Source organism: Hirundo rustica, chromosome 3 (assembly GCF_015227805.2).
Source record: "Hirundo rustica isolate bHirRus1 chromosome 3, bHirRus1.pri.v3, whole genome shotgun sequence".
NCBI classification, from domain to species: Eukaryota; Metazoa; Chordata; class Aves; order Passeriformes; family Hirundinidae; genus Hirundo; species Hirundo rustica.
In genome coordinates, this window is record NC_053452.1 from 64,178,847 (window position 1) to 64,205,842 (window position 26,996).

Below are 26,996 nucleotides of genomic sequence, written 5' to 3' on the forward strand. Positions count from 1 at the left end.
TTTATTTGTTTATTATTTGTAGCAACACACAGAGACAAACCTGAAAAACAAGAAAAAATTGAGAGGAAGGAACCCTCAAAGGGTATGTATTCGGCTTTTGATATTCTTTTTCTTTTTTATCAGTGATGCAAAATAGTCTAATCTATTGACTATTCTAGATCCCAATAATGTATAAAGATGGAGGAGATGTTGTGAGAGCCAGCTGGAAGAAGAATGAGGTTTTTAAAAAGAGTTTGAATTCATCAGCATACAGAAAAGCTGAAATTGTATTTAGATATTAATGAATAAGTCTTTACTGTACTAGTAAGTTATGTAAAAAATGCCCAGAGCACAAATAGGTGTCCTTTTTATTCTTCTTGAATAAATCCAAACATTTAATTTGTCCTTGAGATTACTTTGCACCAAAATGTAATTAGTAAATGATAACATACTGGAAATGGTCCCTGTAGACATTCTGCTTTGGAAATCTGCTTTAAAAAAAAAAAAAATAAATTTTCCTCCCCATTCATTTCAGAGATACTGGGGAGAGGTTTTAGAGACAAGTTAGCAATTTCCAGGTGTTGTATGCCAACAAAAAACTGCAGATCTGTTGTAGGAGTCAGAATCGGGATACTGCTTACTCTCCACCCACAACTCATGACTGAGCTCTGGGTTACAAGAGCCACCATCTAGTTTGTCTTCTGTGAAGACATTTTAGCAAAATGGCATTTTGGTGAAGTGGACCTACTTTAATTCTTCTGAGAATATGTCCTTTGCACTAACTTATGCCTAATGAAGTCTTGGGCTGGAGGAAGAAACACATTCTGGAAGAGCAAACAAGCCAATGATAAATTGCCAAAAAAAGAAGAGGGAAGACCAAATATCCAGCTACAGTGGACTTATTCAGGCCAAGAACACAAGTGACCATGCACCTCCTGAAAACTGTGCTTGACTAGGCTTTTCTAACAGTCTCTGATCGGAGCTTTTCCATTTCATATAAGTAATTCAAAGTGCCTTGAGCTAGCAAGACGGATTTTAGAAGTTAATGGCACGCATATAAATTGAGGTGTCTGTTAAAATGAAGATTTATTAGTAGAAAGTAGACTGGTGATAACATGGGAGATTTTTTCTGGGATTTGGATAAATTACAAAGCAAAGGCAATAATATCCCATATTAAAACATGAATTTATCTTTAAGACTCCTGTTATAATGTGGAAAACTTGGGGAACAGTTCAATTTGATTTCACAGGACAGTATTTAAAGTTTTATTAAGTTTCTTAGAACTGGAAAAAAAATTACCCTGGTCAAACTCAGATAGCCAGTGGAAAAGAATTACTATTATACTGCATTAGCTTGCCGTAAATCCTATTAATACTCTGTCTACCTAATGGTATATTTTCTTGAAGTGAACTATTGGTTCTGTTTGCTGAACTATTGCCAAAACTGCTGTGGAAGCACTACTGTTTATAGAGATTCTCTGCATTCACAATACTACTAAACATTACTTTCAGAATGTACATTAAATTTCAAGTCTAAGGCTATGAGTGTGTGCCTTTCTAAAGTCCATTTCTTTGTAGTGCAAGTGGGAGACTCCAGGACTGCATTCCTTTATTTTTGCTGCTTATTTTTTACATTAAATACATTGCCTTTTCAGGACACAGATAATGGAGAGTATAAATAGCATCCTATTCTAATCTGTAATCAACTTCTGGGGTGAAGTTTAAGAAAGCTATTTAGTGACACGGAGAGTAATTAGAAGTGTCTCAGTCACTTAGCAGTATCTTGGCCAGCAATGTCAGACACATTCTCACGTATTTCATCACTATATTGCTTAAAAATGTAGAAGCCTGAATATTGCCTACCACACTTTTTTTTGCAGCCTGTTACATATTGAATTCATGGTACCGTAAAAGAAGTTTCTTATCTCCTCATGTTAGAAAAAAGGAAATTTACAAAACTAGGATGAAATCTCCACAGGGGTTAGACTTAAGCTACGCTTGAATTTTCACAGCTGTTCTTTCAGAAGTGCTCTAAAACCCATACACTTATTTTTCATTTTCTGGAAAATTATAGCGTAAAATCTTAAGAAAAATGAGTGGAAAATGTCCTGTGAATAAGTGTATAGCATAACGCAGTTTCCACTGTCATAATGTTAGTTTTACTTTGCACATACCAGGTATCTAATTCTGGCTCTGAGATCATCATTGCCAGGGACTGGTCTCAGCTAGTGTCCATTACTAGCTATCCACATCCATTACTAGCTATCCATATCCATTACTGGTTATGCATTTCAAGCCAGCTGGCAAGTCACAGATGTATCATTTGCACATGTGATTCTCTTATGCTCCGAGCCTGATTCCAAGGTTTTTACAACCTGTGTCTGACAGAGTATGGGGTGGCCAAAGTGAAGCCCTCTTTCTGTCACAGGCAGCAGCATTTACTGTGAGCTGTGCCTTAGTAATTGACAGTTTTCTGAAATTCTTCTGGAACTGACAGACAATTGCAAGAGATGATGTTATGCAGCAAACAGCTGAGGCACGTTACCATGGCAGTAACTTGTTAGCCTGAGCTGTCTGCTCACAGCCCTGTGGTATGATGTACACTGCGAAAATATGCACGGGGCAGTTCAGCATTAACACACTGCCACAGTGTCCTAAGGCTTATCTTGGTGAAATTGTTTTGGAGCCTTAATTTTTTCCACTTTTTTTTTTTTTCTTTTTTTTCTTATTTTTTTTTCTCGTTGTCTTTTTTGGATATATATAATGCTTTCTTTCTTTTCTAGTGACAAGTAAAGACAAACTGGAAAGACAAGAAAAAACTGAAAAAAAGGAAAGGCATGCAGGTAATTATTTGATGTCAAAATTTATTTTACATTGGGAGGTACCCCAAAGCTAATTCGCTACTCAATTTCCATTTGTGTATCCCTTTGATCAGAGAAAAAAAAGAGTTATAAAATAATATCAATAAAAATAAAAGGTTTTTAGTCATACACACTAAGTAGCATTTAATATTCCTCTGCATGTTTTTTGTTGTTGTATTTGGGGTTTTTTTGTTTTTTTTTTTTTTTTTTTCTGGGGAAGGGAGATAGTGTATTTTGTACTCTGGATTAGTGTAATCTTATGATAATCACTGAGTATTTCCAACACTTGCAGTAATAATGGTTGCTAAGAGACTATGGTCACCCAAGAAAAAGGCACCTGACAGCCCATTGACAGGGGTAATCAGGAAGATCATGTGAGAAAAAAGACATTTTAAATAAAATACTTCGTAGGGCCATTGCATAGCCATGAAGTGGGCCAGAACTAATTCTTTCAGTAGTTACTTGCAATAAATAGGTATCTAGCACTGTTTTATTTTCCCCAATTGTTACTTTCTTTTTAAACACCAGCTCAATGCTCTTGCATACATTTTTGAGTTCCTAAGATAATTTCATATGCTGTCCTCAAATAGGGAACTGTTTTCACACACATGATCCCATAGGGCACCTCAGGGCTCATCAGCCCATGCAGACATCAGCTCTGCACATCCATGGGCAAGTTACATTAGTGCAAACACTAATCACAAAGAATTAGCAAATCAGAGCCCACACAGGAAAATATTTCAGATTAGCCATCACTCAGTGACTACTGCACAACTCAGGAGTATTCTGAAACCTGAGCCAGAAATCTAGGAACTACAGAGCAGTTAATTTCAATTTGTAAGGTGGAAATTAAAGGCAAACAAAAACCCCCAATGAACATTAGTTATAATGTCACTGCAATTAGATTTGTAATTAATTATAGTGCTTAATCATTCATAGCTGGAAAATTGTTGGTTGTTCTGTTGAGTTCAGAAAACCTTCAGAAATTAACCAAAGTAATAAACAAGAAAGATAAAAAATAATAATAAACCAAAATAAACCAATAAATTACATTATAAAAATATATTAAAGAAAGAAAAACAGTAAACAATATAAATAAAAATTACTCTTCTTGACTGTCTTCTTTCATGGGATGACAGGGGAGCTGGAAAGGCTGCTGCTCCTCCAGCCAATGGCAAAGACCTCTGTGGTGGCAGATGAGTTTTTGAAAGTTCCAATCCCATGTTTTGGCATCAAAAACAAACAGCAGCTGAGTCAATCTTTCTTATTCTTTCCCTGCATAACCATGGTGCCTACTTGTGTTTCTTGATCCTTTTTGTCATTTAAATACAGCTTTTTTTTTTTTTTTTTTTAATGACCATTAAGATTATTGGTTTTCTTTCTAGCTATTCACAAAGAGAAACCTGAAAAGCCAGAAAAACAAGAAAAGAAAGCACCATCTAAAGGTACTGTGGATCATCATTAAAAGTTGTACAGTTTCAGTCCTTGAAATCTTGGGAGAGTGTGGAGATAAGTATTTAAAATACAAAGTTCTTCTAGTTCATGTTGTACATTTCTGGGGTATTGTCACTTTTGTTTGAGTGGGTCTTGATCAGCCCCTGAGTGAAGTCTTGCTCAGCATATTTTTTTTGTTATACTCTCCTGTTTGGATGCACATTGTTTATTACAAATCATTCTTGCACAGCTAAAAATGAAACCTGTGACTATTTTATTTGCACTCCCTGATTCGTTTTTCTCCACAAAGGGATTCAGTAATTTGCAAAGAAGGTTTTCTCTTGTGTATTAGTTTTCCATCTGATGCAGACCTAATGCAAGAGTATTTACTATCTCAGTCTGGGTCTTCCATCACATCCAAAAATAGAATTTCATTTTCTCGCCTTTATTTTTTCAATAACATTTTAATTTCAGTATACGATTTGCACTGTCTTCTATGGCAGCAGTGGCTTTGGTTAAGATTTACATATCTAATAATTATCACATGTATTCTGAAGCAATATCATGGGTGTATGAAGGGTGATTTTCGCTATTCTTTTGACTGATAATTCCACCCTTGCTATGGTTTGGACAGGAAAATTTAAAAATCCAATCACCTTGCCCTATTATGTCATTTTTTAAAGACTAACATTTATTATTTCTTGGCATTTGAATGTTTTTCTCTGAGGTTAGATATTTCTCTGTGGCAGATATTTCTATAATTAAGTTCAGTTTCAGCCTTCATCTCATTTTACTCAGTTAACTCTTGAGGAAATACTATTCAACGTATATTCGTATCAGTTTGTTATGGTATTGAGATTAATCTCATGATGTTGAGATGCATAAATCAACTAGGTTTAATTTGAGTGTTCAGACAATATAGATACAAATATACAAATCATCCTTTTTTGACTTAATAGTAGTCTAAGGAGAAATGTAAAACAGAAAGTAAAAGTGAAGGAACAAAGAAAGCAGAATGAAGACATAAAGCCTTAAAAAACTTTAAAAGGTAGCCATTGTCCAATCTCTGTTTTAAAAGGATAGTGTTCATTTTTTTCTTCTTTCAGTGGATAGCTTGAAAGTGTGGGGTTTTTTTATGAAATAAAATCCTGCTGAAGTAAGCCAGAGAAAATAAATGCCCATAGTGTCTGTGTTGATCTGAAAATCAAATAACTTCCAAGAATCACTGAGATAGCCCTAATAAGCAGCCAGCCTCTTTACCCATTTATCTTCTGCTAGCTAACCAAATAATCACTTAGAGCCCTAATGTGTTTAATAGCAGCCATGACTCCAGTCACTGGCTGGAAAATTTTATGAAGAATTTGGACACTGCAGCTGCGGAGATTTGTAGCTGCAGAGTGACATTGCCAGGTTGCTCTCTCCTGGGTAGTTTTCCTGCCGTGAACCACTATGGAATCAGGGCATCAGGACAGTTGTCCTCAGCTTGTCCAAAGCTGCATTTCTGCCAGCAGGGTGTTGCTGAGCTTTCCATTGCCTGCCTCCCTTTTCTCAGGGGTCTTCTCTGAAGTGGATTAGCTACCAGCAGTGTTGAGGGGTTATTTCAACCACATGCAGTCCCTAGGAAAAGAAAATATTCAGATCCTGGCCAGCTCTGAGGAAAGGACATACTGAAAATCATGTGGCCTACTTCCCATGCAGTCAGCATGTTTTCTTTATGCTCATTACAAAGACTCAAGGTAACCCTTCAGACTCTGATAAAGGCTTCAGAAAGCCTCAGTGATATGAGTGTTTTTTAAACACATAATCTGAAAACATCTTAAAACAGATAAAACAAAGCCTAAATATCAGTCATATCTCATATGGGCTGGAATTCCAGGACGGAATTCGGTTAGGGAGGGTGTTGCTGTTATGTAGTTATCAGTTGAAAGAAGGGTAATTAACTCTCAAGGCTGGTTGGTTCTGGCATTCGGTCTGGTTGGTGACCAGGAGGACAAAGATAGAAGGTCTGCATAAAATTTTAACAGCCTTTCTGGAACATAGTCATGGGTGTGTTTACCCAGCGTATCTTATGCAGACATGAACTCACTCTGGCTGGGCTCTGAAGTGAGCACCAGACTTATGGCTGGGTTTGTAGACAAAGAGCCCAAGCTAAGGAAAACACCTTTGTGTAAGACAAACACAGACACATAGCTCCCTGTTGGCTGGAGCACAAGGCCAAGTCCGTGCCTGCTCAGCACTTGACATGAGCAAGTTTATTTCTTCTGGAATATGCAGAAAAACATTCCCTAGGAAACTTCAGATCTGTGTAACTCACTTATCTTCTGGTAAGGGAGCCTCCACAGATATTTTGAAGTTTGTTACCCTACTATATGAATTGGAAAACAAGAATTTTGAAAACTGAAAAAAAAAAGAATCGGAGGGAAATGTGAAATTTCCATTGATGATGCTGTATTTTGGCAATATTTTCTTGTTCTTTGTGAGTTTTTTTCCTAATGTGCAGCTGTTCTCATTTCTAGTAACTCAAAAGGATGTACCTGAAAGACACGAAAAAGCTGAAAAGAAACCTCCTCCAAAAGGTATTTATTTATCTATAATACTACAGTTTTTTAAACTGAATTTACATTGACATGCATAAAATTTATTTTATTCAAGCACAGATTGTAAATGTGTGTGAAAAATCAGCTACATGAACCTAAAATGAAATGAATATATAATCAGAATTAAAATGTCTGTAGAACATCCAGGGGTTAATTCTATGCTTGATCCCTTTCAAAATCTGTTGAAATTTCAAAATTGAATTTGAAATTGAGAATAAAATATGAACCACCATTTCACTGAAAAACAAGTAAGCCTACCTGCAAGTGATCTGACATACATTTTCACTATAACTTGTTAAGGAAATTAATTCTCCACTAACTGGCAATACCTGTCCTTGTCTGGGAGTAGCAATGCTCTTATATAAATACCTGAATTCTGGTTTGCATTAGATAGATATTCCACTTTACATGTTGATAAAATCAGTATAGTCATCTCAGTGCTTTAACTTCAGAAACAGAAGTCTAGAGCCTTACAGAAAACATGAATTAGGTAGCATACAGGTTTTGCCACAAGAATGGAGCCATTTAGATCTGTGAAGAAAGCACTAAACAGATTAATTTAAAACATATCCAGTGGCAGTTTGTACTGCTAATGGATTTTCCACTGGAGTGAACTAGAAATGCACATACTGGGAGCATGCATGGCTCAGGTGAGAAAAAGTAGCTGATACATAAAAGCAGAAAGAGTACTTTGGGTCTCACCAAGCTCTGCGTAGCTTCAGCTACTGATAATTACAATTTGTTAATTCTCCTCGTAAGGAAGCCTCTTCCCTCTCCTGAAGGGCATCTCATGAACTTGTCTCAGACACTTTCAGCCTCATGAACTGGTGTAAAGTCAGACTCAAGAACTCAAAACTTCTTGGACTGAGACCTAGAATTGGTGCATGAAAATTGGTGCAACCCTTAAAAATGACCAAGCACTATTTTTCTGGCTTACAAAAGTTTAACTCTGAAGTCTAAACTTGTTAATATAGTACCTCCCATATTTGTTTGCTTAATTACCAACATCTTTCTCCCTAGTTTACACCATAAAACTATCGTATTAGAAACACTTAATATTATTCGTTATATTTTATTATAAATGGCATCAGCGAAGCATGTGGTATAGCACTGAAGATAAAACCTCTTTGGATCTCATATTTCTGTTTAATTCTGCCTGGTTTGAGGGGATTATAGTTTTCATCAGATCTTACCAAGCTGTTAATAATGAAGAAATGCTCATTATTAATAGGACAATATAAAGTAAATGACACTGAGTGTTTTGTTGGGGGTAGAGAATGACACTGAAAGCTTTTTCTTTATTACCTGCAGAGGAGAAGAAAGTAAAGAGCACTAAAGTGGAAGCAAAAATTAAAAAGGAAGTGAAGGATGGAAAAGGAGAAGCAAAGACGGCAGAGAAGGTCAAGCAGGCAGAGACAAAAACAACAGAAACTGGGCTAATAAAGGCCAAAACGAAAGTTAAGGAGGAGAAAGCTCTTCAGACTGTAACTAAATCGGACAAGAAAGGTAAACAAAATGAGGAGGAAACAGATGAAGATCCTAAAAAGGTGGTAGGGAAGAAAGAGAGAGAATTGAGTTAAATCTGTCAAGGACCAAAGTCCACTCATGAAAAACAAAAGTGCAGTACAAATAAATTCCACATGAACCTCACACTGCTACACAATTACAGAAAATAAAATAAGTTTAATGTATATAATCAGAAGGTTCTAGAAGTTTGTCATGGCTAAAATTTCATTTTAATTTAAATCCTTCTTTACAAAGGACCAATTTCTCCTTCGATTTGCTCAGTAGCATCTAATGTAGATTGCAAGCACAGTTATTTTTGAAAATTCAGACTCTCCAATGACCTATTGGAAATCTCGTTTTTTTCCTACGTCTGCATATGTCCTCTGTAACCATATTGAAAGTAATGACAGCGTAAGGGGAATGTAATAATTTATCCAATATCATATGGGATGAGGCACTGTTAGGCTCTCAGGTATTGTACAACAGACATAGTGACATTCCTGCCTGATGTAATTTAATGTGAACCACTTCCAAATTTCTTCCAAAAAGGAAAGAAATGCTATTACTCTAGTAAAAGGAAGAAATTATGTGATAAAACAAAGAATCCCCCTGCATCAGCACCATAGAGTTAACAAAGTGCTCCACTTTGTCAGAGTAAGCCTGGTTTCTTCTACTCCCAGGCTGCACAGACTGGTTCCCTGATTTCCCTGTGGCATTTCTGTGGCACTAAGTACAATTTTGTATGAATGAAGGCAGCTGGACCTGGCTTTCTGTATGAGCTGCCACGCTGCAGCCACAGGATTATTCTGACGTTGAAAGAGGCAGCTCAGTGCTGCACAGTGCACCTATCTGATCTTTTCATCTTTTAACCACAGATAAATCATTGTGCCTAAACATCAAAGAAGTTGTGCCTGCTTCGATATCTGAGTCTGCCTGATCAGATTTTTTCAGAATTTCATAACTATCGCTCTGGACCCCTGAGGAGTTGCCTAAATTAATCTTTTCTAGAAAACTGAGAGAGTTTGAGACATAGCCCACTTTCTGACGTGCATAGTGTGCCGCACTAGTATTTTTTAACATTTATTTGTACTCCAGTTAATTTTGTATTTTACTTGAAATATTGGGACCTTCAAGGCATGGAATCAAAGCAGCATCTACCACACTGATTTCTGTGACTATGGACAAAGTTCAGCAAATTGTTCAGTTCGCTTGGGAGGTGAAAATCTCTTCAATTTTTTGTTTGCTCTGGCAGAGTTTCAGTGCACAGTGGGATCCACTCCATACCATTCAGGATAAAGCTCTCAAAAAAAAATGCTGTGCAGACGACAACAAAGTATTTTAAGTAGGGATCAAGGGATCAAAATTACAGAGACCAATAGAATAGTGGTGGAGTTTTTTTGTTGGTTTGTTTTTTGTGGGATTCCCAACAATTTTAGCTGATAAATATTAACAAAATGATCCATTTTGACATCAAATATTACCAGATGACTTTGTAAGTCTGTTTTAAAGTGTGACCCCAGTGACTGTGCATGGAATCCCAGCAGGTGAAAACGAGAATAAGCAGCTGGAGTGGAGGAAAGAAGGAGCCTCTTCAACTGCCTTTATCACTGGAGATAGGGCTGTGCATGTCTAGTGAAAGCTGCATTTCCTACTGTCGTGCTTCCTTTTTCTACCATAAGCCACTGCTGCCCAGCTGGATACTCTAAAAAATTCATTTTTATATTTCAGTCCCACTGTGACCCAAAGTGAAAATAATTTTAAAGTCAATGCAGTTTTGCAGAGATTTCCCAATCTTGCAATCTTTACTTTTACTTGCTCAAGGGAGTAGTTCTGCCAGCTTATCTGAAACAATGTAAAAAATATAGCAGTGATCACAAAAGAGTTGTTGCATCATTTAGTACTGAAATTTAAATTGATAGGTCATCTCCCTGAGTAAATCACATTAAGTCCAACGACAGAAACATCTATGAATATTTTTATCATTAAGAACATAGTCCCAAATTTTGACATGACTTGTTAGTACTTATATGAATATTTTTGCCACCATTATGGAGGTTTGGGTGAAAACTAAACTGTGAAATTCTCCTTTTAATAAAGGAGTTTATATTAAAATGGACTTTTAGCCATGAAGGGGCACCTGAAAAATCATATTCAATTAAAATTCCTTAGATTGCAATCTTTACTGATTAGTAGCATTCCTAAGAACTTAAATAGGATGTTATAGTGCACATTGCTGTGCCATTTAGAAATTATATTTTTGTTATTGAGAGTTTCACATTCTACCTACAATTTCTTTTATAAATCCCATTTTTGGGGGTTGAGTTGCTAAAGAAATATGAGGAGAAAATTAATATAAAATCTTTTCTCTGAGGTACAATTAAGATTAGGTTGTTTCTTAAAATAATTTTTATTCAAATTATATTTCCACATAACAGAATAAAATAAAATAAACCCACAAAAAATCAAAAAACCCAACAAACAAACCTACAACAACAGAAGAAACAAAATCAACAACACAATCTAGTTTACTTCTAGTCTATACTACTATGTTTAAAGGATAGGGCTTTTTAATATTAATTGTGATTGATATTTAATATCAGTTGTGATTCTAGGGCGTCCGGCTATGTCTATATCACAGCTCAAATGTAATCAGCACAAGCTCGTGCTCTTTCCTGGGATTGTCCATATAGTGTGTTTTCCCCTGCTGCAGTTTTGTTCCATATCCTCTACCAGTCTTTTGTACAATGCCCCACATGGTCCAGAAAATCTTCCCAACAGGCAGCAAGGATAAAGGCAGCTTGTTTTGGCAAAAGAGAACTAAGGAAAGAAGCTTTTTGTGCAAGAACTGTGCCCTACCATTTGCTTTCTGGGCTAAAGTGTTGGCATTGCTCCATTTTATTTATGAATACCCACTGAGGCCCTATTGCAACTGTGTCAATGTCAGGGCAAACACTTTGCTGGCTTCAGTAGTTTTTTGTGGGCTTAAGAAAATGGATCTGTAGATGTTTTCTTACACACACGCTGGGGGTTTTTTTGTTTGTTTGTTTTTGGTTTTGTTTGTTTGTTTTGTTGTGTTCTGTTCTGTTTGGGGTTTGTTTTTTAGAATTATCATATAGACTTAGGGCAGATACAGTAGCCTTAAGGACAGAATGCAAAGTTGGGAGCCACAAAGATAAATTTGAATTCTCAAATATGAAAGTAAAAATTATTATGAATATTCATGGGAGGTTTTAAAGGCAATGTTTTCACTGTGCACATGCTGAAAGTTTAGCCCCAGGTTCTATAATCCTGACTACTATTACCCTTGCCATCTCACTAACATGAAACAGCTGCCTCGGCTTCTATCAGCTAGAAAAAGTGTTTGGATATTTGCTGAGTTGGTAAACCTTTTCTTAATTTCTACATCTGCATAGGAAATAATGACTTGAAAGCTCTAGCTCTTCATCCAAGGACTGCTGTATCAGTCAACATACCAGAGCAATAGTCAGAAAAGCTTCAGCCTCAAGTGATAGTGATGTAGCAGTGAACTATGCATGAAAGTCAATAATATAACAAGTTTCACATACTTGGGAATTAAATTTGTGTTTCAATTTAACAGCAATACCATTTTAAAATCTTTAATTATTCCAAAGCTAGCATTGTTTTATTTTGGAGTTGGCAATGGGGAAAGCAAGTGGCTTTGTAAGACACAGAGTAGGACAGAGTAGGACAGAAGTGCCACAGCAGTTGGAGAGAGGAAGAGATGTAAATTCTGCAGTGTAGGAACTGTGCTAAAAGAGTCTTGGACAGATAGATGAATATGCTTCCCTCAAGAACAACTGAGAACTAACTTAGCTAACCAGAGCTGGCATTAAGACATCAACTAGCTTTCAAAGCAAGTGTCCCTTAGAGTCCGCTGGGGCAACAAGCTGTTTTTTCTGACCTGCTGAAGAATCCAACAATATTAAAATTCTTTTGTACTCAGTTAAAGCTGATAAATTTTACTCACCATTCTTAATGTTAGAAATTTTTATTAATCTCGCTGGTTCTGCTTATGTACAGGAGAAATCAATAGACAATCAACACTTCCAGAAAGAGCATTTCATTTAGATTCAGAAGCCCTAATTTCAGAAGGGCTTAGATTAAAAAAAGAAAAAATATATGTATACACACAAATTTAATATATACATATATATTTGCAAAGATTAGTGTTTGAAAAGTGATTCTGTAATGAAACAGTAGAATTCTGTGGGAATCTCATTGCTAGAGAAGTGTAAGTACACAGAGTTATCTTTATATTCCCATTCACTAAATATACATATTTATTACACAGGTAAAAACATATTAACAAAATACTGCAATGCAAAATCTTTTTAAAAAATTTTCTATCAGCTGTCTGTCAAATTGATCTTCACAGATGATAAAAAGTCTATGGGAGCTGTGGCCAGGCAGCAGTTTGCACTGTACTTGTGCATGGGGTTAGGATATATGCCAAGCAAAGCCAGCCCAGAAAAAGAGGTGATAGTTCTGGGACACTGGAAGCTCTGCAGTCCTTGGCTGGAGGTTTTGAATTAGATCTGGACAGAAAATTGTCACTTTCTGAACATGTGAATCGCTTGAAGGTCAGAAAACAAACACAAATATATGATAAGTAACACTACCTATGAAAAAGCTACTGAGATGTCTTTACGTTGCCAAACTTTATCTTCCCTGTTAAATACAAATGACATTCTAAATTTACTTTCTTCATTACTTTTCTTTTCCTTTTTGCTCTGTTAGATCAATATGCATTCTGTCGCTATGTGATTGACATGTTTGCGCAAGGGGATTTTTATCCAGGTACTTTCCTATATCATTGAACTCTGTTTTAATATGCTTCTGTTTCCCTGAGAGTTTTTGCTCCTTTATGTATTAAAAGTGTGGGGTTTATTATTGAAAGGTCTCACAAGAGCAACAAAGAGTGTGCAAATAGTTTTAATAAAGCATAAGAGCTAATGGCTGTTTTATTAAAGCTTCTGATTTTCTGTCTACAATGCATGACTTAAAATCAAGGTTATGTTAAAAGCAGAGTCACTGGAAGGCTGTAGAAATTGCTAAAATTTCCCACGCTTCTTTTGGCTGAGACGCAAGAGGAAGGAGCTTATTGTTAATAGCTTATTATTTGTTTTATTGGGTTATTTTTCTCCACAAATAACAAGGCTTAACTCCAAAAGGCTTCAAAAATAGAATTTTCATTGTTGTTAGTATATAAAATACCTTAGCTGATTCAACAGTTCTGTGCTTTATCTTCTCTCTTCCCACATCTCCCTGCTAATCTGTTCTAACACAGACACTTAATTCCTCACTGAAGAAGATAGAGCTACTGATGATGACTGAGCTTCACCTCGTAGTATTAAGTTTACCCTGACCTTATTTAATAAATATTTTTCCTGCTGAAGTCTATACATACTATAGGGAGGACATAACCCTAGGAATGAAAAGCAATAATATTCATGAAAAAAACCACAGAGAGAAAAGTTGTTTATTCAGTTATTTCCTCAACAAGCCCTCCACTGGTAGAGCTCTGAATTTATTATTTTTTTTCTTATCTCTGCCTTGTGGCTTACATTTTCTTGACATACTCAGGTTTAGACAGAGCTGGGAAGCCCTAAGGACGTAGTTGAGAAAGAAAGACTCTCACAAAGGGGAGAGGGAGGACACAGATTTTGTGGAGGGAAAATGAACAAGCTTGGGATTCTGTAGGGAGGTTTGTGCGCTCTGTTCTCAAAGAGTGACGTGGAGAGGCAATGGGTTCCATTAAAAGAGAACAAAATACTGCATCACCTCTAGGACTTCTAAAGACAGCCAGTCTTTAGCCAGACTTGCAAACAGAGGCACTGCTTTAGGATCACAAATGGGGATTCATTAGCCAAATCTTCCAGAGACTGTCAGTCACGTTTTGATTTAAAAATAATGGCCTGTACCAATGTGAATGACCTAGTTTCTGGATTTACACAGTTGTACCATCAACAAATCACATGAGAAATGCTTCCATGGGGATCTTCAGCGTCATTTTTACAGTTCTCCTGACATTTATAAGCAGCAGCGAAAAACAAGCACTTTTTTCCCAGAAGACTCCCTGGCTTGCTTGACACTCTCCTGGGGCAGAGCAGATATGCTGTAGGAAGGGAGGGTTTGGGTTTTTTCAGTTTTGACCTTTCCAGCTACAAGAAAACTGGGAAAACCATGAAGGGGAGCAGTGAGATAGAGAGGGAAGTCCATAGCTTAAATTTCAGAAGATAAAAGACTTGACTCTTTCCCTCAAGTGTTTGTCCTGTGTTATACCAGTGTGCTATGACAGACTTGTGGTAAGAAACCACAGGTTAAAGAGCTGAAAGACATTAAATGGACAGGGTGATCAGATGGCCTTACAGGTGAATGAAAATCTAGGGTGACAGGTTTAGGCTCCAAAAAGAGGAAATAAATCATTAGGTATTTAAATAATCTAATTTTCAGGTGAAATGGAAAAGGACAGCCCCTTAACATCTCCCAAAGTCCACCTGGGGCTCCACCTGTAAAGTGACTGCTTTTTGACCACTCAAGTCACTTGTTGACTCCTGAAGTTAAATGCTGCAGATGGCTCTTGTGTGGAAGCCAGATACTTTTTTGTGGGAGGGAAAATAAACAAAAGCATGGCCTTTGGAACAAGCTTTTGTCAACACACTAGCTGTGAAAGGCAATGCTGAAACTTTCAGACTGCAGAAACGCACTACTCAGTGTTTTTGAGAAGCAAAGTAGAGGTCAGGTACGATCAGCCTTGATTTATGGAAATCATTGAGTGCCACCAAACAATACTGGGTTAGTTTGGTACTATCTCAGGCAAAGTGCTGATTTTATACTGTATTTTTGTGAATAGAAATATTATTGTACTTCATTTCATTGAATAGATAAATGTGGGGAAAACACCCTTTATCAACCTTAATATCCAATTAGCTTTATAATCTGGTATATTTTATCCTTTTATCCTTTTATACATTTTATGGTAAAGAACTTTGTCCAATGAGTTTTGAGTGCAAATCATCTCAGGAATTAAATTGCAGTCACCTTGACACTGCAATTCTTTCAAACAAGGAATAATTTCTATCAATCTCAATATTACCATTTTTGAAGGAGAAAAAAAGAATTCTGTCCTAGAAAATTCTTTTGCATAGCCATATTGGGATTTTCTGTGATTGATTGCATCAGACATGAATTTCTGATTCCTTGGGCAGCATATGTGAATTTATAATATCATTAATAGTGCTATCATTCTGCATTTTTTTTCTTTCAAAATTTTTTTTCAGTGTTTCTGTTATAAAAATTCATATACATTAGGTCTAAGATTAAGAGTAGTTATTTTTATATAATTTTTTAGAAAGAATTTATAAAAAAGTAGTTCACTTAATATGGCATTTTACAGTGCTCAAACAAATGACATTAAAAGTAAAGTCAGTTCCTTAGGTTTCATTAATAAATACACTTTTAAAATACATCAATTAATGCATTTTGTCAGTCACATCAATCTGTTGGAGGTCAGTTAATGCTCTTGTGTTGATTTGAACAAATGAAGCTGAAATAATCTTCACTTGCTCAAAGTTCCATCGTGACGCTGCAGTCTTAGCTATAAAAAATGAATTAAATGTACCCAGGGAATTCAAGGAAGCCATATAAGGAAGAATTTTTGCTAAGCTACTTCATGCAGCATTGGCTGGTTTCCTTGTTCTGCTGGTTAGCATTTGACCTTGGTACTGACAAATTTCATGGATGTCTTCCTTTAAGCCACAATAATTGTATCAATATCAAATAACTTCTAAGACTTATGTTTTATTTTTTATGGAAGGGAAGCATTTGAGGTTCTCAGCACTTTACAATAGATAATAGTGGAGTCTTAGCCATAAACTAATTTTTTCTAATCCAGAAGTCCTTCCCATGAATATCCCCACTGCAACAGTGACCAGCTGGGTTCTACTGATACATTTATAGGTAGACCACTTGAGGCCTACTGCATGCAGTATGAAAAAAAAAAACAAAAACAAAAAAACCACAACAAAAAAACCCAAACTGCTTTCTGATTTTATCTCTTGAGAAATGGGCCTTAAAAATATTTTTCACCTTCTGATCCCAGTCCATGGGAGAGGCTTCCTACATTGCAAGAAGAATTACAGGCCACAAGAGTGTGAAAGATAGTAGTTTAGCTTATCACAGAGTGAAAAACAGTAGGTTTAAGTTTTTAGTATGGAAATAGATGGGAGCAAGATGGAGGATTTTGAGGGTGGTCTCTTGCTTCTTCTTTCTTCTTCCCTCATTCCATTTTCTGTAGTAATGACAGCACAAAGTAGTTTAAGGTGATTAAGTCAAAGTAGGGATGACCTGTTTAGTATAAAGGATAGGTATTAGCAAATAATAATAAATGAAGAGTAGGTAACAATTAATATAAGAGAGAGTGACAGCCCAGTGCGAGGAGGAGTCATCAGATGCCCGAGCAGCTGCACAGATCTTAGTAGGGCACTGAGAAAACTGTAAGATAAGAAACAATAAACAAAGCATGCAACCTTGAAAAATAGAACCTGAAGACTCCATCTCTTTCTTGCGTCCTTCTCAGGATTTTGTGGATGGCAAAAAGACTCTAAAACCACCTGAATCTCGGGAGAAAAACCGAGAGTCCACCTGTAAAGGAAGAATTAATATACATTTCTTTCAGGATTAATTTTCCAAGTTTTCCTTATAAAGATGAAAACCTTAGGTGGAAACTTGTTTATTAAGAAAAATAGTTTTGACTGGTGCCTTTACTTTTCTACTGTATTTCTTAAGTCCAAGATAGCATTTTTGATGCAGAAAGTCACTGATTTATATAGTTTCATGGATATAATCTATTCCATGTATTTGATAATTTGTTTGATATTCCTGTATTTTGTTCTCAGTGGTATTTTGAACATTCTTCTTCATAGCTTGTTTTTTATTATAGGTAGGAGAAAGGGTTTTATTTTAGTAGAAATTTTAAAACTTTATTTCATTACTATTTTTTGATTTTAAGGAGTTTGAAATCCTCACCCTTGTGGAGAGATTTCAGGGGCACTAATTGGTCACTCTTTAAGCATGGAGCACATGATTCTCTATGTTAACTGGATCTACTTTATTTTATTTTATTCCCCCTGTGCTGTATGCCTGTTTTCCCACTCTTCCCCTGCTTTCCCTGCAATGCTTGCCAGCCACGACTGGGGCAGATCAAGGAGCTGTTCTGATGAAATGCCTTTTTTGTTTTGCAACTACTGAAATTGGATTTTTGCATGTCTGTTTTTCTGCATGGCACCACAGAATGCTGAAATAAGAGTGATAAGCATGTCTTGTGTATTTAGTCAAAAAATGCACCTTTTTTTTTTCACAGGCATGTTGTCTACTTGTGATGTAATTTTGTTTTCTTTTTAATAACTTAGAAGTTTATTTTTCATGTGTAGTTTTACTCTGTTCTCATTTTGGTTGAACCACTTGCATTCACAGTATACCAGACTACTGCTGGATGATCTTTACAGTTGGCTAACTGGTAACAAAGACCGTGGGAGCGCAGATATGGTATTATTCACAATTTAGACTTTCTAAAAATTTAACACTGAAGCACACAATTGCCCTATGGAGCTTGTACCACTACATAGCTGTTTCCAAGACCAGCTAGACTGCAAAGAATGTGGCCATATCAGTTCCTTTCATCAGTGTACCTGTATATGTTCATTGTGTACTTCCACGCCAGGGTCTCAAAGCCAGTCCCAAAGCCAGCACAAAAGCCAATATGACGTAGACAATTTTACTTATCCTATACTGTTTAAAAAAGATATCACTTGGAGAAATTCACCAGGATTTCTGGCATGTGTACATTGCAAGAGTCTATCCAATAGGATAAAGCGGTCACCCCACCATCTTAGCAAAAAAATCATTGAAGCCTCACCTTTTGCACATACGCTCATGAACCACACCCCCACACACCCCCCCACCCCCCTGAAGAACATAAAGGGTCAAGAAATTAAAGCAAATTGTGATGAGAATGCATGGAGAATCTTAGACAATGCTTGGTCCTGGAAAGTGTAGACTGAAAATCCTTCATGTATACAATTTTCTTGCAAGACTTACCTCTTCTCCATTGTCAAGAAATTTTCTGTCAAAAAGAACGGACTGCTGTTATTATACAGTATGGCAAGAGAATTTCAAGACTGTCAGTATGATACTTGCCATTTGATATTAAAAAAAAAAAAAAAAAAAAATGGAGATACTTGTATAAAGGTACATCAATATTGAAAGATCCTGGACTTAAAACAAAACAAAACAAAAAAACCCAAACAAACAAATAAAAAAAACCCACAACAACAACAACAAAAAAAAACAACCCAAAACCACTGGAACAATAAAGACTTATTTTAAAAGTAAAAATGCCTGTATTTGCTGTGGGTGGGCTGTAACGCTGGAACTAAATACTTGCCCTCTGCTGTTCAGATAGCAAAACTCTTTAGGCTCTTGAACTATTTTTAAGTGACACTCCTACTTGATTAGATGAGGACCTGTTGTGGATAGCTCAATGACAAGGAGTAACATTTCAACTTGTTACATTACGTTTACATGGAGACAACTTTGATATAGTTTCTCTGGGGATTTATTTAATGAAGTGCTATTAGAAGAAGAAATAAAAATCAGTCATAATATATAAGTAGCATATTATTAGCTTGCTGTTTGTAGAAATTCAGCATGAAAAACTTTCATGGGCTTTCACATTTGAGATCAAATGCTAAAGAATATTTATTTTTTCCCAATGGAGAGAATGTTTTCTGGTGTGGATGACTCAATAGCCTCATCCCCAATGGTAGAAATCAAGCAAGCCAGATATTTGTTTAAGCAAAATACTAAAGAAAAATATGGGAGGTAATAAGAATTTTCCAGTTTTACTTTTTAAAGGTTTTATTTTTTACTGCCTGCTGAGGGAAATATTGTACCCCAAAATTAGAAAATACTCATCTGGATTCATCTTCAGAGATGACAGTTAATTGTCCATCAGTTTATCAAAAATCTGTTTACATGATGAAAACCTTGCTAACCCATTTGTTTCTGTGGATAGCATAAATAGAGATGATTGAACTACAAAAGAATTTATTTCTCTAGTAATATCTTGGGAGAGTCTAAAATGAAAAAATTAATGAACAGCAATTTTAAATACATGTATGAGAAACTGGAAATTAAGTTTGAGTTATTAAAAATTTTCTAATTTATTAATCTGCAATTCTTACAATAAACATTATCTATCATTTGGAGTTAAATATTGCTTCTTTAAACTTTTATTCAGCTATGAGAAACTATGAGAGGATATCCACTGATAAAATTTTAACAAGATTCTTGTCCATGAGTGCCCCCCTACCCCAAAACTTGTCTATTTCATAAAACTCTGAAATTACATTGATCTCTCAAAGGGAATGTTATCAGCATACAATCCTGACACCATCCCACAGAGGCAAAGCAACTATCCATTATTCCCAGTTTACATCATCCCACTGTGAATCAGATGCTGGCGCAAGAAGCTGCATCTGTCAACACTCTTATGGCACTTCATTGTAACTTGGCCAAAAAATTTCAAACCACTCCCTCTCTTGGAAACAGCTACAAAGGGAATGTGTGGTGTTCTGCTTCTGCAGAAAGGAATGGACGTCTTTCCTTGATAGCTCACTGCAAGGCATTCTGAGGGTCAAAATTATGTGATGCAAGAGAAAGCCAAAAACGTTTGCAGATGTAAATGAGTCTAAACCTTTGACTTTAATGGAAACAAACCAATTTATCTGTGAAGGCGGAGAGATTAGAGTAATAAAATTATTCTCATATTTGCATTATGTTTCATTACTACTATTTAGTACTAGAAACATTTCCCATAGTTCAGTAAACAAGTTTCAAAACCAAGGGAGACTTCAATAGAGGATCAAAAGACTCAACTACTTCAGTTTAGAAAAATAAGCTATTTAGAAAATAAAGGCAAAAGTTAAATGCCAAAAATATCCCTACTAAACAGGTAATAGTAAACACATTGTTTCCTATTTAAAAGAAAAAAAATAATTCTAGCAAATGACTTTGTAAAATAGTAATTTCATTTAAAGACTCATTGTCATAATTGATTTCCAGTTAGAATTATTACAACAGACACTGATGTCACATCAAATAAGTAAAAAATGGAAGCACTCTACAGGCAGCTTGAAGCAGCCTCAAAGTCACAAGCCCAGGTTCTTGTGAGGGAATGTAACTAGCCTGATATCTACCAGAGATGTAACATGAGGCATAAACAGTCCAGGAAGCTCCTGTAAAGCATTATTGACCGCTTGGCACAGGTAGTGGAGGATCCCACAAGGAATGGTGTGCTGGTTACCCCATAGTGACAAACAGGGAAGGCCTTGTCAGAGATGTGAAGGTTGGGGGCTGCCTTGGCTGGAGTGACCATGAGATTGTGGAGTGCAGCATTGGGCAAGGAGGAAGCAGGGCAGCAAGTAAGATTGCAACCATGGATTTCAGGACAGCTGACTTTAGCCCCTTTAGGGATCTTCTTGGAAGAATCCCACAGCAACAGATCCTGTGAGAAGAGGGGTCCAATGGACCTGGCTGGATCATCTCCTCCAGGCTCAAGAACACCCCAATGAGCAAGAAACCAAAGTAGGCAAGAGACTTGCATGGATGAGCAAGGAGCTCTGTTATTACTCAAGTGTAAGCAGGAAATAGACAGGAATTGGAAACAGGGTTGGCCCACTTGGAATGAATATAGGTAGGCTGTGAGAGTAAGCTGGAGTCAAGGCTCCATCATAGAGTTGCTTAAACCAAACAAAACTACCAACAGCATCTTAAGTGCCAACCATTTCAAATAAAGCAAGAATCCTACATGGGTTGCAAGTAAACAACTGTCTTTGATGAGACATGATAACCCAACAAGTTTCTCCTTCAGTCAGTTTTATAAACCCAGGTTATATAACCCTAAAATTGTGAGTGAATTAACGAATCTGTTACCTTTAGAATATAATTCTGAAATTTCTCAGGGAAGTTAACTGCCGTACATTGAATCTCTCTCAACTAAAATAACATGGAAAATAGCTGACATCTATACAATGTGCCTTTAAACACCTCCTGATGCTGAATACACTGAAACATCAAGAGGGAAAAAAATGTGTTCTGAAGGGCTTCCAGTTTTCTCCTGCATTTTTTGTAAAAAAATGAAAAGCCTATATCTCTATTATGAAACTAGAAGTTACCCTTCTCATCCCAATATAGAATTCTGTACTGTCTCTACTGGAAAATGAGGAGGCTCACTTTCAACAACAATAATGGTACCAGTTTACCATATCACATAGATAAAAAGAGCATAGAAAGGATCTACAAGTACTTTGACAAGATATACCTCATCATGAAGCATTTCAGCTTAGCAAGAATTCCTCAGCTCTTCTGCTCTGAGAACACAAAATACAGTAGACAGAGGAGCGTTCAGCTTTGCCCTAAGCAACACATACTGTCCCTGCCTTGTTCTATGCCCACCTACTTATGCGTCTCATCTGCAGCCACTAGGGCTGTAAGCTGTGGCAGATCCATTCCTTTCACCATTCTCTCTTCAGGTGCATCTATCTTTTGATGCCAGCTTTCTTCCTGCATTTATCTACCCCGACAAAAAGATGTATAATTTATGACATATATCTATAATGAGTCAAAACTACTTTATTATTTCTTATCAGGAACTTCTATTCCTCCCTCTGACAATTCGCCTTCATTCTTATTGTTTCGCTTTGTCCTTCAATACATTCAGTATATTCTAACAAAGTAAATAACAGATTTCAAAAGGTGTTCAATCCCCACACACATACCAAAACAATACTGCCTTTTTTTGTTTTGTTTAGTTGTTTTTGGTTGGTTGGTTGGGGTTTTTTTTGTTTGTTTTTTTTTTGGGGGGGAGGGGTGGTTTGTTAGGCTTAATAACAAAATCCTTTCTGTATGTGAGATTCATTCATATAATTTGAGAAGTTTGGGAAGAAATGTGTACCAGACAGTACTTACAGTATGAAAAATCATGCATGACTCTTTTAGTCACGGAATATTTTGGTGGCATGAAGCATCATCTTTATGGACAACTGCAAAATAAAATGTTTGCAATTCATTGCACCTCACTTAGATACCCAAAAGTAAATTGCCCAGCTTTAACCTTTAGCTGTCTTTATAGCCAGTGGCATGAAATGGAGGCCTCCAGAGGACAATTTCATCCTAAGAAAGATGCTTAAGATAGAAAAGATGAATCACCCTTTGAAGGTACCAATTTCTCTCCATTTACTATAAATGGATCCCTTGGGTGACTTATCTAGATATAACTGTCTGAAAGTTAACTTTTAAATGTCTGGTAGTGAGAGAGCCTACATACAAGAAATTCATATGCACATTCAAGAACTACATTCACGAAATATGCTGCAAATGTGCAAGCAAGATTTTTTTTCAAATGAAGACTTGAAATGACAAGTTTCCTATAAGATTTCAAATCATATTATCAGGAACAGCTGTTGACTCAATTAAGGAAACAGTAGTGCCACTTGGAAAGATATTGATTCCAGTTGCTACAGTGTTTTGGGAATGAGTGAAAGGTGAAAAGAAGAAATGGAGAGAGAAATATTTTCTTAAATAGATGTGGAAGATGTTCCCTATCCAAATGATTCAAACAAAAGAAACCCAAACAATTTTTGCAACAGAACAAAAGCTCAGCCTTTAGATCTTCCACTTTCATAGAATTTAATATCTGGAATTTTTATTCACTGTATGCTTACAATGTTTGTTTGTTTGTTTGTTTATTTATTTATTTAAAATTTCTGTTAGATCCATTTATAGGTTCAATGGAAAGACATGGTAAGTTAAGTAATTTACCCAAAAAATCATTGGAGATGCTTTGAGCACAAGGATTAAAACTCATGACAGTGAATCCCAGGACCCCTTGTCCTAAAAATAACTTCTCTAAAGTTTAGAGCATCTTCCCTGGCAAAACTAAAGTGAAAGAAGTATCAGTAGTCACCAAAGAGTCATTGGTTTAAAAGAATCATTATCTCCAGTATTGCAGGTTTTTCTTCCAGTATTTTTCGTAACTGCAGCCATGGCACTTAGGTCCCAGTGATTTCAGTGGCAGTGAATAAACAGGAGTTAGGAGCCAGCACCTCTACACCTTTGGGCCCTCTTCTGATATTTGACCTAGTAAAACCTCTCAGTAACCTCTCAGTTCTTTTCTCTCTAACTTCATCCTGCATTATTGAAACTCTAATTTCTGAAAAACAGCTACAGATTTACTGTCTTAGGTGATTGTCAAGTATAGACAAGACAGGTAACATAATAATTAACTTCTTGTTTGTCTCATTCTAGCAAAAAGTCTCAGAGACATGAAAAACTTTCTGGCTTGGGGACAGAGATACTTGGATTTAGTTTTTCTTCCAGTGATTTCTATATTAAATATATTCATTGTCCACAAATACCCGTAATTGTGAGAGATTATCACAATTTGTAATTTTATCTTTAATTTGATTTTATCCATGTTAAGCTGTTTTGTTTTGCATATGCACTGGCATATGGACTCTTTTGTGAAGAGAACATAAAGTATTAGTATTCTTGCAGCATCACTTTTAGCTTTTCTGACTTGAGCACTGAATATTTCTTAGATGTAGTTGGACTAAGGATGGTTCAAACAATTATATGTACAGATAAACCAAACATAAAGAACATAAACTAGTAAGCAGTGCTCACATGGCATAGTCAGTATCTATTAATTTTTGTCATAACAGCTTATGAGATTCCTCTGTTCTCTTTAATTGTTAGCTGCAAGTATTTAGTTGCAGTGTTTTCTTTTCTGTTTTAATTGGATACTTCATATTGTGAAAAAAAATAGCATCTATGCCAATTCATGATAATTGTGTTAGGGGTTAGTGCATATGATACCAATCTATTAAATATTATTTGGGGAGAGAGAGGAAGACTAAGTATGCCTTTCCATTATGTAATCTGCCTTTACAGTCCTTTTGTACTCCACTATGCATAAAATAACCCATCATTACCACAAAACAACCCATAATTTTCACTGTCCTGGCACTTAGTTCTTTGAGATCCATCTTTTGATATTTCTAAACATAACATGTAGGGTTATTTTTGCCTGCTAACTGCCCGTGATAAATAATGGGAGGAAGTGGAGGCAGCAAATTCAATTTTCAGTTTTTTCAATTCAATTTTATTTTAATGTCAGGAAAAGCTGTGTGACTTCTTACTTACTGTATAATGACAAAACTATTAATGCTTAGCTCTTTATGTTCAGTCTTCTGAACATAAAAATTAGAAAAATTTTCACAAATATGGGTTGAGCCAAAGACAAATTTTGTGGTAAAAATCTATGTTAAGAGAGCTCTCAATAAATATGTTTTTGTAAATAGATTAAACTGCAAAGTTTTTCATGCAGCTAAAATATATATTGCATGCATTTCTGGACCCATAGTATCCGCTTTATGTTAAAACAGAAAAAAAAACCCAAAACACCAATAGCTCTACACACACTTGTCTTGCCTACCTCATGTGAACACTTGTAATGCACTCTTGCGTTGTGTGAGATACAAATGCACAGGAAAAGAAAAAATATATCAAACAAATTCCCAGCTGTGACTTTAATTGGATTTGGTGTCTGAGCGAAAACAGCCACTGATGTTCACACAACCTCCAGGAGTCTGCAACAATGATTCTCACACCTGTTTAATTACCAAATCAAGTGTCTTCTCTTTGGAAACACCACTAAACCGTGGTAGGAATTTGGAAATAGATGATCTTCAAGGTCCCTTTCCAATCCTAACATTTCTATGTTTCATATTAAATAAATATTGATATGCGTTTATATGTTCATGCATGCAAACAGAAAAAACATACATTATTACTACATAAAAAAATATATAGGAATCCATCATCAACAACAAAGGATGAACTCAAATTTTTCCGTATTAAAAATAGAAAGCTATCAAGTTGCTGCTACTTATAACAATAAGTATAAGCCTTCAGAAGAGAAATTTAATCCTTCCCCTTACTCCCTTTCAAAAGAGCATTTAGAATATAAATATGCATCCTTCCTTCCTACTCAGTTTCCAGCTTAATAGATGGATGGACACCCAAGGCTGTTAGGTTATTTGTATAGGCCTGGTTTCATTGTCTGTGTGTTGAGGCAATATCTCTCAATAATGTGCTTTACCGGTAAGATAGACTCTACGTAGAGTTCCAAAATTATTTGTGATACTGTTGGTGGATTTTAAATACACAGATATAGTGGTACATAGCTAGCTAGATAGATTTGTCATTGCCCATGTAATCTCTCCTTTTCTTCTTTTCTTATGCATTGCAAAAGAAACTGGCTGAGAGTCAGTGTGACATAATATTAAAATTTAAAATATTGCATTGGAACTAGTAATCACTGTATATACTGGAGCATAATTTTTTTCTAAAGTGATATCATCAACCTTATGCAAAATTAGAGTTTCACTTTATGTTGGGCAATTAACCATTTAATGAAGAACCACATTCTGAGTGCAATTAGAAAACTGAACTATAAGTTTACTACTAAAATATACTTTCTTAAAAATATCATTTTATTATCCATTAATTCCATCTTCCCCTGTGAAAAATTCAATTCCAGATAGGTCATTAAAATCCTGACTAGACTGTTTTTTCTCATTTGACATAATTTTGCTTTTTTGGCCGCATCTAGATTATTAAATCAAACTCAACTCAACTGTTCTCTCTCTGAAGGCCATTTTTTTCTCTCATAGAGAGATCCACTTCCGGTACATTTCGTTAAGGTCAAAATGGGCTGGATGTATCTCAGCTATCTATTGGGAGTGGTCCCTGGCCCCTGCCAATTCCTGAACTGAACCAATGAGTTTTTTGAGACATTGCTGCTTGGCACAAGTCAAAGTTGTCAGAGGCTATCCAAAAACATGTTGCAGGATATGTATGTCTGAATTCCAGAGCCCAGTACTGTTACCAGGCACCATTTAATTGCCAGTGTGTATGAAATCCTTGTGTCCCAGTATGTTCCTTAGGAAAGAATGCCCGTATGGAGCATCGGTATTTTATTTCAAGTAATGCATTCCAGAAAATCAGCATTTACATTGTTCAGTACTGTTATACAATCTCACCTCTTGATCCTCAGCTGTTCTTTCTTAAAGGAAAACATTTTGCTCCTGGTTTTTCATGCACACATACCAGCCAGGGAAACCCTTCCTCAGAAGAGTCACAGCCTAATGTCTGGAGAGTAATGGCTGAAAGCTGGGAAGAGACTCACCTTTAATTTGTAACAACTTACACATCAAAACTGGAAGCCTGGACAAAATAGTGGCATTACATATTCAGTCCTCTAAAAGCATATTTGGCAGTCTGGCCTCATTCTGCTGATCCATGTCTTGTTCCAACATTCATTAAACATTTCATAACAAATGACTCTGCAAAGACAATTACTTTATTTGAATTATTTTTACTATCTCTAGAGAGTGATGTTGAATCTGAGCAGAATGAGATTTATCTGAAGACATTTTGCTGCATTGAGAATCTGTAAGAGTGTTGGTGATGTTGG

The 26,996-nt window shown here is 36.1% G+C and overlaps 1 protein-coding gene across 12 annotated transcripts in view; it reads left to right on the top strand.

Moving 5' to 3' along the window:
• Positions 1–26,996, top strand: part of TRDN (triadin) — a 233,259-nt gene that overhangs the window by 70,595 nt on the left and 135,668 nt on the right. For all 12 annotated transcript variants that reach the window (XM_058420014.1, XM_040058143.1, XM_058420013.1 and 9 more), the window contains 6 exons: positions 23–82; positions 2,763–2,822; positions 4,226–4,285; positions 6,791–6,850; positions 8,183–8,377; positions 13,136–13,195. In XM_058420014.1, coding sequence (XP_058275997.1) covers positions 23–82; positions 2,763–2,822; positions 4,226–4,285; positions 6,791–6,850; positions 8,183–8,377; positions 13,136–13,195 — 495 coding nt within the window. The remainder of the gene's footprint in view (positions 1–22; positions 83–2,762; positions 2,823–4,225; positions 4,286–6,790; positions 6,851–8,182; positions 8,378–13,135; positions 13,196–26,996) is intronic.